Consider the following 14,830-nt stretch of genomic DNA (forward strand, 5'->3'; position numbering starts at 1 on the left):
GACAGAGACCAGGTATTAGACCAGTTAAAGTCGTCCTCCCTGCTCTGGACACATCAGGATTCTAGTTTCCTTTTCTGACAGTTTGTCCACCAGGAGCGACTCCGGGTCCAGGTCTGGAGTCGGGCGGGGTTACCTGTACTGGGGTTGCAGGCCTCGCTGTGTCCGTTGCAGTTGCAGGGTTCACAGGCGCTGAAGGCGGCGAGCTCGGGCCGGATGCGGCGGTATCCCACGGTGCACTGCTCACAGTGCTGCCCCTGGTAGCCCTGGGGACAGGTGCACTGCTCCACCCAGCGGGCCGGCGCCCCGGGGCCCCGCCTGGCCGTCACCAAGGAGACGTCGTCCAGGTAACCGGCGCCTGGGGAGGAGAACGGTTAGCCGGCGGCGCTACAGCTACGACATGTTTGAGCGGCGCCGTACGTACTCCTCTCGCTGTAGGTGCCGCGGATCTTGATGGCCGTCAGGTTGTGGAGGAGCTTCTGGAAGTCGGAGTGGCTGATGGTCGGTCTCCAGGGGTAGTCGGTGCTGTCATGGAGCCTGAAACACAAGATCAGGACCCAGATCAGTTCGATCCACACAAACAAATCTAAATCCAGATGTTACGATCACATCCTTTAAGCCTCTATAGGGCAGAGGAACCATATGTGGTAACTTCATCTATCACTGAGGTTTATTGTCATGTGGTTTTCATTGAGCCAATCAGAAAGATCAAGGAAACATTGTCAGGTCTAATCAGGGTCTAATGTGGTCTACAAGGTCCCCCTCTGAACTGGTTTATTAGGAGCCATGAAGAAGAACAAGTGTCCTAATGTGACTGATGTGATGTTAACACTTATTTTCACTAATAAATTTGTGTTTTTTTAGAAATGATTTTGTTCTGTTCTGTCGAGTGGAGGTGAAGTTCCCCTGAGGAGACGACAACGCGTCTACTTCACCAGCTCTTACACCAATGGTAAGTTTGTACGAAAGCTAAAGTTGGGATAATTAGCTTAAATGTTACCTTGCTAAAGACTTAAACAGGGTCAGTAACAGCTAAAGTTAGTTAACGCTGGGATAATTAGCTTAAATATTTTCTTGCTAATCACGTTAACCGAGTCAGTAATGCCTGCGGCATGCTAGCAGACTAGATAATGAGCTAATTAGCATAGCCGCTGTGGGCTATGTTACAGCAGACTGTGTTTAACTTATGGCTTTGAGGAGAGTAAAGTGAATATTTATGATGTTTCTGATTTTATGTTTTATGTCAAAATATTCATCTGCTGCTTGTTCTTCACAAGAAAATATAAGTGTTTATATTTATTATCAGTTATCAGATTTATTTATGATATGAATCAGCTTAAACTAAAACTGTCTTTTTTGTCCTATAATATGACTCTAGGGTTTAAAATGTGAGCGTCCTACGAAGGGTTAATCCAGACCAACTCTAAACCAGGTTCCTGACGAGGACCCGGGTCGGTTCCTCACCTGAACACGTAGGTCTGCATGTTCTCGTTGGGGTAGGCGTTGCCCTGGGCGATGAGGGGGACGGCCACCCGCAGACCGGCTCCCTCCAGGACCAGGTCCTCGGCCGAGAGACGGGTGTCCCTCCGGTCCACTCGGAAGCTGAGGCTCAGGTTCTGGCCGTAACTCAGCATCTGGTTCCCCAGGAACTTCTCTGTGACACACAACACCGGGTTCTTTTAGAACAGTCCACCACAAACTAAACCAGCAACCAGCCCTGCAGCAACAAGACGTCCTGAAGAACCAGGAGGAGGACAAACGGAAGGAGAAGATGAAGAAGAAGAAGAAGATGAAGAAGAAGAAGAAGAAGACGAAGAAGAAGAAGAACCAGAGTAGTTGTGGTTGTAGAGTAGTTCTGGTTGGGGGGGGTTAGGTACCTGGGGCGATGAAGTACATGGGGAAGTAGTCGTCTGAGATGAGGGACACCTCCTGTCCACTGGGGGACCACTGGACGGAGACGCTGGAGCCGTCCCGCTGCTGAGCCGTCCACCTCTCATCACCTACAACAACAACAACAACACACAGTCAGACCTGGACCCCTGCTACAGAGAGACCCCCCTCAGACACATGGTGGAGGAGACAGAACATCTGGGGACAAAGGACACAGCCCCCGGGGGACGTGTGTCCACTCACAGGACGTGAGCGTGCAGCCTTTGGACGGGGTTACCTCTGCTGAAGGTGGAGCTGACGGTGTGGACGCTGAAGCCTTCGGCGCTGTCGCACACGGACGAGTGCTGGAAGCAGAAACACGGGGTGCAGCCCTGAGGGTTGTTAGGGTCCAAGTTAAAGAAACCAAGTTTACACCTGGAGACAAGAAGAAGAAGAAGAAGAAGAAGAAGAAGAAGAAGGAGGAGAAGAAGAAGAAGAGGAGACATTTAGAGAGTTTCTATTCGTGCCGTCAGATGATTAATCTCATGTGGATTCATTTCCATTAATCACATTAAATCTGCTTCATGTTTAATTTCATTGTTCATGAGCAAACAGCCTCCAGGAGGACGGGAACATGTCCTCTGTCCCTGTTGCTACGGAGACAAATTAACTTGTTGACTTAGTCCAAGGAGAGGAGAGCTGACCGCTTCTTATTTGTCTCCCAGTGAACAGTGGCTGCAGGAGTGGACACATTTCTGCAGCATTGGCAGCTTGTCTTTGTCTTGTCTCTGTCTTGGTTTGTCTTGGTTTGTCTCCAGCTGTTAGCCGCGTTAGCCCCAGATGCTAGCAGGATCCCGGACTAACGTGTGCTTGGCTTGGTTAACGTGCTATTAAAGCGTTCATATTCACCTGTCACAGCTGAATCCCTCCACGTTGTCTTTACAGCGACATTGTCCCGTGTTGACGTCACACTCCTGAGTGCTGCCTGAGGGCGAGCAAGAGCACGACCTGAGAGAGAGAGAGACTTTAAATCAGGAGACAAACAGACGATGATCAGGGACCTGGTCCGTCTCTACGTCCCCGTGTTCTACATCTACCTGCTGGTAACTCATTCATTCATAAATGTGTCTCCATTAACTCGTCCTCAGACACAACTGGAGACCTGGTCTCTGATGGATCTCTACCTACCACTGGACCAGAACCAGGAACACATGAAACTGTTCTGTTCTCAGACGAATGAGCTGAACAATATCCGTCTCTTCCAGCAGGGGGTGCCCTCCTTCAGTCAGAGCAGATGAATAAATAAAGAAGTAATAATAATAAAGAATAAATGAAGCTGGTACCTGCAGCCGGCCTCAGTCAGACTGTGGTATCCTGGTTGGCATCGGTCACATTTCTCTCCGGTTACTCCAGGTTTACAGGCACAAACTCCTCTGTTGTCACACTGAGGAGACTCAGAGCCTGAAACATCATCATCATCATCATCATCATTATCAATATCATCATCATCAATATCATCATCATCATCACCATCACCATCACCACCATCACCGTCTTCATCATCATCACCATCATCATCATCATCATCACCATCATCACCGTCTTCATCATCATCACCATCATCATCCTTCCAACCAGCTGTTTAGTCCAGCGTCATGCTTCCATCTCTCTGACCTTTAAACAGGACTGGATGTCTTCACCCCCTCCCTCCCCCCTCCTCCCTCCTCCTCCCTCCTCCTCCCCGGTGACTCACCCACACTGTTGCAGCTGCAGTCCAGACAGCGGCTGCCGCTCTGGTCTCTGTAGTAGTTGTCCAGGCAGCGTTCACAGTTCGGACCGTCTGTGTTGTCGGCACAGTTTCTGCAGTGACCCCCGTGTCCGGTGGCTCGGTACAGCTCAGAGTCAAAGTAGCACTCATAGCTCTTCCCATTACAGTCACAGGCTGAGACACAGAAACAAAGACAGACTGAGGTCAACTACAGCTCCCACAATCCCCCTCTAGACTCTACAGGTTCTACCGCAGTAAAGCTGTTCTCTACTGCAGTAAAACTGTTCTATACTGCAGTAAAACTGTTCTCTACTGCAGTAAAGAGGTTCTCTACTGCGGTAAAGCTGTTCTCTACTGCGGTAAAACTGTTCTCTGCTGCAGTAAAACAGTTCTATACTGCAGTAAAACTGTTCTCTACTGCAGTAAAGCTGTTCTCTACTGCGGTAAAGCTGTTCTCTACTGTGGTAAAGCTGTTCTCTACTGCGGTAAAACTTCTCTACTGCAGTAAAACTGTTCTCTGCTGCAGTAAAACAGTTCTATACTGCAGTAAAACTGTTCTCTACTGCAGTAAAGCTGTTCTCTACTGCGGTAAAGCTGTTCTCTACTGCGGTAAAACTGTTCTCTGCTGCAGTAAAACAGTTCTATACTGCAGTAAAACTGTTCTCTACTGCAGTAAAGCTGAGGTTCTCTTCTGCAGTAAAGCTGTTTTCTACTGCAGTAAAGCTGAGGTTCTCTTCTGCAGTAAAGCTGTTCTCTACTGCAGTAAAGAGGTTCTCTACTGCAGTTAAACTGTTCTCTACTGCAGTAAAACTGTTCTCTACTGCGGTAAAACTGTTCTCTACTGCAGTGAAACTGTTCTCTACTGCAGTAAAGATGTTTTCTTCTGCAGTAAAGCTGAGGTTCTCTGCAGTAAAGCGGTTCTCTCTGCAGTAAAGCGGTTCTCTCTGCAGTAAAGCGGTCCTCTCAGACTTACGCAGACACTCGTTGGGGTTTTCGGCCGTCGCTCTCCTCCAGGGCCGGTCGTTGAAGAAGGGTTTACAGACGTTGCAGTCGTCTCCTTCCGTGTTGTGTTTGCAGTTACACACCAGACGTCCTCCGCTGTTCTTCACACACTCGCTGGCGTGGCCGTTACACTTACACCTGACGGAGGAGCAAAAACACCTGTTACACCTGGATCACACACAGACTCTGTTTCCTACTGAACATCTGATCTTTTAATGTCCCTAGAGCCTCGTCTCATGTAAGAATCCTCCAGATCTTCGACATGTGACCGTGGGCAGCTCCGTGTTGACACAGCCCTTTGTTCTGATGTGGTTTCTCTGCTCTCAGAGGAGCTTTTGTTAAACTCAGGGAGCAGAGCCCCTCTCAACAGGCCTGGACTCGCCCGGCAGCCTCCTTCACCCATTGTCTCAGGTGTTTCTTGGCAGAAACTTGTGGAAAAACTGACGGGCTTTGGAGAAGAAGTCTGCTCATCCACTCAACACCGAGCAGGGCTGTCAGAGACCTGATCCCCTCAAATCCACCAACAACTTCTTCTTCTCCATATTTAGACACTAGCATCGTTCGGATCAAGCTGCAGTTTTACTTGAGTTTTTAAACTTAGCTTCGACCACAGTTAGAACACGACTTTCACCTTTGACTCTCGTCCTCTACTGAACCAGCGTTAGCTCATAGGCTACAGCCGTATGTTCATGTGACGTCACAACAATCTAACAAATCCAAAGTGAACTTTGCTGGGAGGGGGACACAGTCCTGGTGACTTGTGAAACTATTCTGGCAGGTAAAAGTTGAACCTTGCAGGTGCTCGTCTCAGAGCTCTCCCCTTCTCTTCCATCCGTCATGGTGCTCGGTCCGCCCCATTCCGGTTTCCCTGTAATCCAGCGCTGCCGGCCAGGAATGCCAGGAATGCTGGCTGTGTAATGGAAATCTGCTCCACATTTCAAACAGATTATGGCTGCAGAGACGCAGGCTGTTCAACGCTCTGCTAATGCCTGTCCAAACCTCTAGTTTCTGAGGCGTGCAGGAAAAGGAGTTCTTATGAGGATTGTGTACAGGCCACAGGGAAGCAGACCACACAGTGACACTTCCAGACCCCCCCCCCCGTTCGCTCATTGTGTTTCTAACAAACTGTTCGCTGCACATCGGTCACATGTCGCTTAGAGTTTGCCTCCTCACCGTCCTCCCACAGCGAAGTCAGAGATGGCGTAGTAGTAGGACTTCAGGACCTTGGGGTCGTTGAAAACCTCGTCTCCGAACGTGTTGAGTCTGTTCAGGGTCACTTTGATGTCGGTGGCCGTCACCCAGTCCTGAAAAGACACAACACGGACACAGCGTTAGAGGAGAAGACGACAACAGCCTTCAGTTTTACACTTAATTCATATATATTTCTATCTGTTTTCTGGACAGTCTTGAAAATCCCAAACAGGGCGGCACACTGAGACTTTCTCTGAAACAAGCTCCTGTGTGTCCTCGTGAGAACGTGACAGAACTGAACCATAAAGACAGAAAGCTGCATTTAATCAGGATCACGCAACACGATGCATAATGAGCATCACGCCAGTGTAAAGCCAGAACGGCAGAAAGGACTCTTTATCTTCATACCTGGACCAGGAAACATCGAAGGAATGAAGTTTCTAAACAGATATTTAACCTCTACTCATTCCAGCCTTTTTGCAAAAAAAAAAAAAAACGCCTTTTTAGGACGTAGAGCAACTGAATGCTGTTCATGAACATGTTGGAGCTCATTCGTGGTCTTGGTCTCTTTTAAAGACAAGACTCTGAAGTTTATCACCTGAAGGTCACATCTCTAGAGTCTGATAATGACCCGATATTCACCTGGACCTGGACCTGGAGGAACCTATTTGGCTAAACATCTTCAAGAAACTCCAACAAGTCCAGCTGTCTTTGTTTCAGCTTGTTCCTTCATTAATGCCATGACCTGAACCTCTGAGAACCTCCACAGATACTTTTTCAGACAAATATAATTCAAGTATAAATTAGCACGTGGCTAACCTGCAGCTCTGAAGCCCCTAAAACAACTTAAGACTTTGTTCTAATGCTCATGAGGAATATTTCAGACCATTGGAGATGTTTTCTTCTCAAAATCAAACCAGAAACTCTAAAAAACTAAATTAAATCAAACTCATGGGCTTGTTGTGTTTGTAGAAGACGTTTCCTACAAATGTTCATCGATAAATGTTTGGTGGAGAGTTTAGGTCACATGTCTAGAGTTAATATAATGACCTGGACCTGGAGGAACCTTGGCAAAGATAAGTCCTTCATTAATACCATGACCTGAACCACGAGAGCACACGGGTACTTTCTTAATCAGGTACAAACTACCATGTGTTGTTTTGTGACTGAAATCAAGAAAACCTGCAGCTCTGGACCCCTCTAAAAGACATGCACCAAACACTCCTGAGATTTATTTCAGATCATTGGTTTCCTCCTCAAAATCAAACCAGAAACTAAAACAAAGACTTCTGGACTTCACTGGAGTCTCCGGGCATTCATGGTTCACTGGAGAAAGAAAACCAGTGACCTTCAGTTGGACTCCACCCACAAATGTTCCTGATAAAGAACTGAACTCCCCAGCAGACATTTAGAGCTGAACACTTGGAGAAACGTCTTCTAGAAACACAACAAGTCCAGAGGAGTTTTTCTCATCTTGGATTGTTGGAGACAAAGCTCTAAATCATGCAACTCCCAATCAAGTAGCATCAAAAATAGAGAGCGTTCATCTTCTTTCTAGGGATTCATTCATCCATTCATTCGTTCATTAGTGATTATCAGTTGCTCAAACTCCTGATCTCAAACTACTGCAGGGGAGAAAGTCGAGAAAAGGTTCATTTGACGTGTGACCAGTTGATCCTGAGGCGTGTAATAAATTCAATCAGCTGGGACGATGAATCTCTGCGTGTTTTCCGTCCTCCGTCTGTGGGAAACACTGTACAACTCTACACAACGCTGACATCCAGGGAAGAGGGATTTATTTTATCGTACCGGATCCAGCTGGAGAGAATTACTCAAGAACACCTGTTGGGTTTCGGCTCGGTTACTCAACATCCCGCCTGGGAGGAAGCCTCGTGGGAAAGTCGGAGCGGAGGCCAACAGATAGCTTTGTTCGGTATCAGCGTGAAACTTATCAGGCCCAGAGGTTTTTATTCAGCAGCGAGAGCTCGGTGCAGCTGTGAGCAGACAAACAAACCTGAAGAGAAACCAGTCGGTCACATCCAACAGGAAAGACGTCAGAGAACCAATAACAGACCACAGATCTGAATCCACGCTTCACATAAAAGCTCGGAGGTCAGATGAACAGAGCTGGAAGAAATCCTCGTATAAATGCCGGGAGGATTTCAAACTTGAACTTGGGTCAGTTAAGGAATTTTCTACAACCCTGATGAGAAGATCCAGGCGTAAACCTGGACGACATTTTACACTGATGCAAACAAACAGAAGCTCAGGACTTTATTCTCAGGAGCAACAATCAGTCGCTTGCAAACAGTTTTTTGTGAGACTCTGATCAGCTGTAACAGGCGGCGGAGGAGGCCCAGACGATCGGTTTCTGGTGTACGTCCAGCTCTAATGAAGCTCTCAAACATCTCCAGCAGCTGGTTTCTCAGCCGCTCGGTTATCTGCAGGTTTCCGGTGCCGCCCGGCCCTCCCTCTGCTCGTGATTCACCCAGAACAAACTCTCCTGGCAGCTGCAGCTCGTCACGCCGCCCGGTCCAGGATCCAGGGCCGAGCTCGGCTGAGTCAACACTGTTCAAACTGCACAGAACATTTGTTTGCTATCAATCATCTGCCGCTCTGAGAGGAGGAACGAGGCCTGGGGTTGGAAAGTCCTCAGAGAATCACAAAGCTGCAGCAGAAACAAACCGTCTGTCAGAGGAAGATGATTCTCCAGAGACGAAGCCAGCGACTCATTAAGGTTCCAGCTTCATTCGTTCAGATGACTCATTTAGATTAATACACCGACAGGCGGCTCTGTCAGATTTACTCCGCTCAGGTTCAACAGCTGAACTGTTCCTGAGTCCAGAGGTCAAAGGTCGACCGTTCATCATCTTACTCCTTCGCGTTGTTTCAGGGTTGTTTTCTAAAGCAAACATCATGATCACAGGACGGAGGTTTTACTGTTGAAGGCCTGAACAAAATAATCCACTGATGATTTTACGGAACAAGGGAAAGGAAACGTTCATCCTGGAGGAGTCAGACCTCAACATGAACATCAACAACATCCATCCCAACAGATCTGGTCTCCAGAGTCCAGGTGTGAACGCTGACCTGGGGTCAGTCCACATGTGGAGGTGGTCTAGGACCCATGTGACCCCACGATGGGTCCTGGTCCCAAATAAAGACCAGATAATGAACTCATCCATTCATCCACTGATAGAAATGAACCTGAATCAGAGACGTCTATTCATTAGGACCTGGAGCTGAGAACCAAACTAAACTAGAGACTAATCCTTCCTCTTTTGTTTATTTGTTTCTTTCCTTCCTTCTTTCCATCAGAGGCAGCAGCTGATACAATATTCTACTGACCACATGGTGGCGCTGCAGCTGATTGACACACAGACTGAGATCAGATCTCAGGTTCTGGCTGAGGACACATGTCATGTATGTAGATCGGAGCTTATAGAAAACAAATCTAGAGAACAGTACAGAACCATTTCACAGCTAGAGCCAGAAGAGATCGGAGGTTTTAGCTTTAAGCTTGGGTCGTTCCAACAGATCACAAGGACAATCTCAGGCCGGTGGCTGCTGTATTTTAAGGGCTAGCGGGTCAGCAGCCTGTTGATGTGGACCGACCCAGCTGGTGGTTATTTCCCGCTCAGAGATGACAGACGGCAGGAATGTGAGCGTCAAACAGCCGTCTGACGCCTTCGACTGTCCGCGGCTCTAAAAAAGAGTCCTGGCTTCGGTATAAATAGCTTCATGCCGACAAGTCAAATAAGGAAATTCACAGCTGAGCCCGAAGAGCTAAATCTGTTCTTTTACACGGAGGGAAGAGTGGGAACAGACGGACGGACGGACGGAAGCATCAGATCTCAGTCCTCCATCATGAGTCATCTACAGGAGCACATGGAGAATAACAACGACACCTCGGCTCCACCAGGCTCATTAAAGGTCTTAATGCCCTGGCAGCCATGTTGACCCAGCTCATTCATTTAGAAGTTGTTATGTGGTGGTGAATGTGTTCTCAGCATCAGATCTGAGACGGAGCAAATAAACCTCGTTTTAGATCATTATCTACTGTTTTGGTTCAGAACTTTGGAGATGATCCATAATTTGGAACAAGCAGGAAAAAAATCATCAATACGCAGTCGATGTTGTTGTTTCAGTCCCGTTGTCATCTGGTTTTAACAACGAATGTTTTTCTCTTTAATCTGATTTGTGTTTTCTGGTTTTTTACTCACTAGAAAAAGAAATGAAACTGTGGGGAACAAAACAACAGAAAGAATGAAAACAGACTCCGATGAAGCAACAACCTCAGCCACAGAGTGAGGAAACATGGAAACACAAACAGAGTGCAGAGAGGGGGAGGAAGCACGGAAAGAGAGGTGGGAAAGGGAGTGACGGGGGGGGAGCGTTAAAGGGAAAGAAGCCGTCCAGCTGCCAGAGGCTGGAGCCAAACCGAGCTGCTGCTGCTGCAGTGGGAAATCTGGGGGCGTCGCCCAGAAACACCTCGCTGCAAACCGTGGACGTCTGGAACACCAAACACGATCCGTCAATGTTCTGCTGGAGATCTGGATCCAGAGGATCCCGTTTCCACAAACGCCTTTTACAAACCTTCACTCATCATCCCAGGCCCAGAAAACATCTCTTTATCTGACGTCATGTTTCCAGGAATCACACAAAGCTGCTCAGAAGTGAGATCCAGTCTCAGAGCAGGGTCAGGGTGACCTGGAGGGACGGGAACGGACACCGGGCACCATGATGCTAATGCTGCCAGTGAGTTTTTAATTAGCTTAGCTTCCTGGAAGAGAACCTTCAACATGTCTGAGACCAAACGTTTGTTAAAATGGAATGAGATTTTATTAAAAGACCAGAAATGTAGCGTCTGTGAAGCCTGACAGAACCAGAACCAGGACGCATCCAATCACACAGTCCGACAGCAGACTTCAGACAGGTGGTTTCTGAAGGTTAGCGACAAGAAACTAGTGGCTGAGATAATAAACAGAGACGACTACGCCTTCCTGCTTTCATGTAAAATCCAACGCCATCATTCTCCAGAGGAGAATGGATCCAGATTCTCGGAGCTCACCTGGAGGACGGGGCTGTTGTCGAAGTTGTAGGCGCTGGGTCGTCCCTCCAGCGTGGAGAAGGCCACGTTTCCCCCGGTCAGCGGCGAGATGTCGCTGAAGTCGTCCGTGCACAGCGCCTGCTGCTCGTCCTGTCCGGTCCGGATGAAGCCGTGGCTCGGTTTCTGGTAGGTCTTCTCGCAGGAGCCGCTGTAGTACTGGTAGGGCACCCAGGGCCCCCCCTCCCTGGTCCTCTTGTAGATGGCGAAGCTCTCCGGCCGGCTGGTGTGGAACTTGAGCCGGACGTAGGTGATGTCGAAGGCTTTGCCTGCAGAGAGACGGAGGAGAAGAAGAAGAGGGTCAACGACCGGAGGTTCTCAGTCCTTCAGGTCCTGCTACAAACTAAAGAACAAGCTGAAACTAAGACTCCTGGGAGACATGTCCTCCAGGTCTTCAGCTCTAACGGGTGACGAGCAGGTTTTTAATCTGAACTGATGTGAAGGTCACGTGACCAGAGTTTGGAACGTGTTTGCTTGTGTTAGTTTAGTTTCTGAGCTCCGTGTGTTTAGGTTCAGATCTGAGAGTCTGTGGTGCAGCTGCATGTGACGTGAGGTTCAGTAAAGTACACAATGATTCATCAGGAGTCCAAACATAAACCGAGACCTGGACAGAGAGAGAGGGAAGCAGAAAGAGAGAGAAGTTTAGGGGGGAGCTCGGAGCAGGAATGTTGGAGCCGAGGCAGCGGTCGTCCTTCCTCCTTCCTCCTTCACCTCCACATACTTGTCGAGTCGGAGCAGGCCCGCTCCAGCAGCCGTCAGGAGCAGCGCCATGTTTGAGCCGGGCCGGCGGGGGGGCGGGGGGGTGGGGGGGGTGTTTGCTCAGCCAAAGAATCCACTCTGTAAACACGGCGCTGACAGGGGCCCCGGCCGTGGGGGCCCCTCCGAGTCCACGGCAAATAAAGGTGAAGCAGCTGATAGGACTGAAGTTCACAAAGGGCTGCAGTTTATTACAGGAAACAATGAAGCGACTGCAAACACACCCGCTTCCTCCCCCCCCTCCCCCCCGGGTGAGTGTTTGGGAGGCTCTGCTGAGTTGTGAGGACGTCTGTTGACCAGATGAACTCTGCGGGTCAAGGTTAATAAGAAGCTGGGAGGTTTAAACTGAAGGAATCACGGCCGAGATGAAGCTAAAACAGTCAGATCCAGACGGAAACAGTTTTATTTTTAACTCAGGAGTAAAAACAGAGTCTCGCTTTAAACACCATGAAACAGCTGCACACAACAAACTGACTTTTTGCTGCGACTTCCTGCTGAAACTTTCAGCTAAACAAGTCGTACAAATGTTTGTGTCTCCAGACCCAGATCAGTTCATCAGTTAATCGGAGGTTGATGCCGTGAGCTGATGCAGAAGTTTAAACCATGAGAACTACTGGTAAGGAAAGGCTGCTAGGGATAACAGTTAACTCTACACACCAGCAGGTGGCAGTGTCCGTGTCCATCATTAAATAGGACCTTCTATTAACTACCAGACCAGATTTTACGCTCTCTAATGACCATTTAAATAACCTCTACATCACCTCCAACCAATCAGAGACATTTAAACCATTCACCACATTAAACCCCGCCCACACAATGATCTGATTGGCTGATTCATCTGATCTTTGATTGGCCGATTCATCAGATCTTTGCAGGAGCAGAATCAGTTCCCGTCAGAGTCAGAGAGACTCCACGTCAACTTTACTTCGAAACAAGATATAAAGTGGCTTCCAAACCAATAACACGATGGAAAGTAAGTAGAATCTGAAGTGTGGTTGTTGTAAAAGATCTTATCCTCCAGAGGGCGCCAACATCTCAGAGGGAGCAGAAGATAAGAAGTTCAGCTTCAGTGTCGTCTACAGGAACTGACTCAGCAGATCTTTGCTGAATCAACAAAGACGTTGGGTCTGAGCTCCAGACGACGCTGGAGTCAAATATGTTCTGGGTTTTAAAAACTCTGTTTATGAATAAAAACTCTTTTCTTTGGTCCTGGACATCTGAGATCTGGCTTCACATCAAAGTGTCGGGAGGAGAGAAACCCGACGGACGGCAGGAAGAGACCGTCACTTTAAATGAGGACAAGACGCCCCCACATCCTCAGGACCGGGACACGAAGAGGACGGAGGCCAGGTGGCTGCTGGGACGGGGATCATTCAGGGACGGGGGACATCCTGGGACGGGGGACCATCCTGGGACGGGGGACCATTCAGGGACGGGGGGGACCATCCTGGGACGGGGGGACCATCCTGGGACGGGGGCCACAGGAGCTCAGCAGGAATAAATACAACAAATAAACAGGTCTGAGTGTGTTTAAATGTCCAGAGAAGACGACTCTTCCACTTCCTCCAAAACAAACGGCGCATTGACGGAAGAAGAGTTTTACAGCAGAGACTCGGACAAAGAGCCTTTGATTAGAGGCTCAGAAACAGACCGGAAACACGCAAATAAAAGCTCACAAACACCACGACAAGTAGAAGAACATGTCCATGTCCTGAGCAATCAATAAATCAACAAGGATAAATCTGTCAGATGTATGAGAATAAAAATCTTTGCAGTTTTTTGAGGTTTTAATTATCGAAAGAAAAAAAAAGTGATGAAACTTCTTCCTGAAAATCTCTGAAAGGAAACCAAGTGTTTACGAGTTTCCCTCCGAGTTTAATTGGACGGAAACTCGTAAGACCAGACCAGAAGCTTTTTATTTTAATGGGCGACAACCTGTTTTTAATTTTAAGAGCTTTTCACAACTTTTACACGAGCGACTTGATTTAAGACGTTTTAAAGGATAAAGACGTTCAAAACGATCAAATAAAATAAAAAAAATAAAACTGAGACAAAGTCACTTTTATAGCCGAGGTAGAAAAAGTCAGAGAACCGGGGTTCACCATGGAGGAGACTACTTCCTGGACCCTAGAGACCTGGACCAGCGTTCACCATGGAGGAGACTACTTCCTGGACCCTACAGACCTGGACCAGCGTTCACCGTGGAGGAGACTACTTCCTGGACCCTACAGACCTGGACCAGCGTTCACCGTGGAGGAGACTACTTCCTGGACCCTAGAGACCTGGACCAGCGTTCACTGTGGAGGAGACTACTTCCTGGACCAGAAGAAGCAACATGAGGTTTCTGGTCTTAACTTGAACTAAAAACACACAGACCTTCCAGACGTGTTTAGTCACGTTTGGTTTTGCTTCTCTTCTCAGTTTAGAAGCTAATTCTTGATCTTTATGTACATTTGCGCTCCGTGTCAGAGGCCCGTACACCGAGCCGTGTTCTTTTCTTCATCCAGTAAATTAAAGCTGAAGGAGTCGACGTCCTCTTTTATTCTAAACAGGAAACAGATCTTTAATAAAGTCCGGATTAAAAAAAATAAAATAAATAAAACCCACTAAAGAGTCTGAGGCAGATTTAAGACGCCGACATCGTCAATTAGCCGGTCTGGGTTTAACCCGACTATTGAGGAGCGCTGACCCCTCTAGACTCTCCTCAGGGGCCCCAGAGTCACGTCCCGACATGAAAAGAGCCTCCAGTCGTTCGGGGGAGGCAGCTTTTCTTTCTCCGGGCTGAGGAGGAGTGAGGAGGAGTGAGGAGGGGTGAGGAGGGGTGAGGAGGGGAGTGAGGAGGGGTGAGGAGGGGGGGAGACAGGGTGACACTGTGACGGCAAGAATGAACCGGCTGGAATGTGTTTCCGCCGGGTAGAGGGATGGACGGAGGAAGAAAGAGTCCACAGAGAAGTTCTTTCCTGCCCAGATATGGAAGATATGACGAGTCACTGAGCAAAGGCCTGGGGGGGGGGGGGGGGGTGGAGTGGGGGTAGCGGGGATGGGGGGGGTTCTGCTGAAGTGCCACTGAGCAACACAAAGACGACCTAAAGCCTCCTGGAGATCTGTGACCTCTGACCTGGATCAAGTCTCTTTAAATA

General features: G+C 48.4%; 1 protein-coding gene across 1 annotated transcript in view; it reads right to left on the bottom strand.

The window, feature by feature from the left end:
- lamc1 (laminin, gamma 1) overlaps window positions 1-14,830 on the bottom strand; it is a 40,172-nt gene that overhangs the window by 9,037 nt on the left and 16,305 nt on the right. Inside the window, exons 2-12 of the mRNA XM_047589783.1 lie at window positions 10,899-11,203; window positions 5,810-5,940; window positions 4,608-4,774; window positions 3,620-3,808; window positions 3,210-3,327; window positions 2,776-2,874; window positions 2,165-2,301; window positions 1,875-1,997; window positions 1,462-1,651; window positions 422-534; window positions 134-355 (exon numbers count right to left, since the gene is read on the bottom strand). Of these exons, the coding sequence (XP_047445739.1) occupies window positions 134-355; window positions 422-534; window positions 1,462-1,651; window positions 1,875-1,997; window positions 2,165-2,301; window positions 2,776-2,874; window positions 3,210-3,327; window positions 3,620-3,808; window positions 4,608-4,774; window positions 5,810-5,940; window positions 10,899-11,203 (1,794 nt within the window). The remainder of the gene's footprint in view (window positions 1-133; window positions 356-421; window positions 535-1,461; window positions 1,652-1,874; window positions 1,998-2,164; window positions 2,302-2,775; window positions 2,875-3,209; window positions 3,328-3,619; window positions 3,809-4,607; window positions 4,775-5,809; window positions 5,941-10,898; window positions 11,204-14,830) is intronic.

The sequence above is a fragment of the Mugil cephalus genome, chromosome 7, assembly GCF_022458985.1.
Source record: "Mugil cephalus isolate CIBA_MC_2020 chromosome 7, CIBA_Mcephalus_1.1, whole genome shotgun sequence".
Classification (NCBI taxonomy): Eukaryota; Metazoa; Chordata; class Actinopteri; order Mugiliformes; family Mugilidae; genus Mugil; species Mugil cephalus.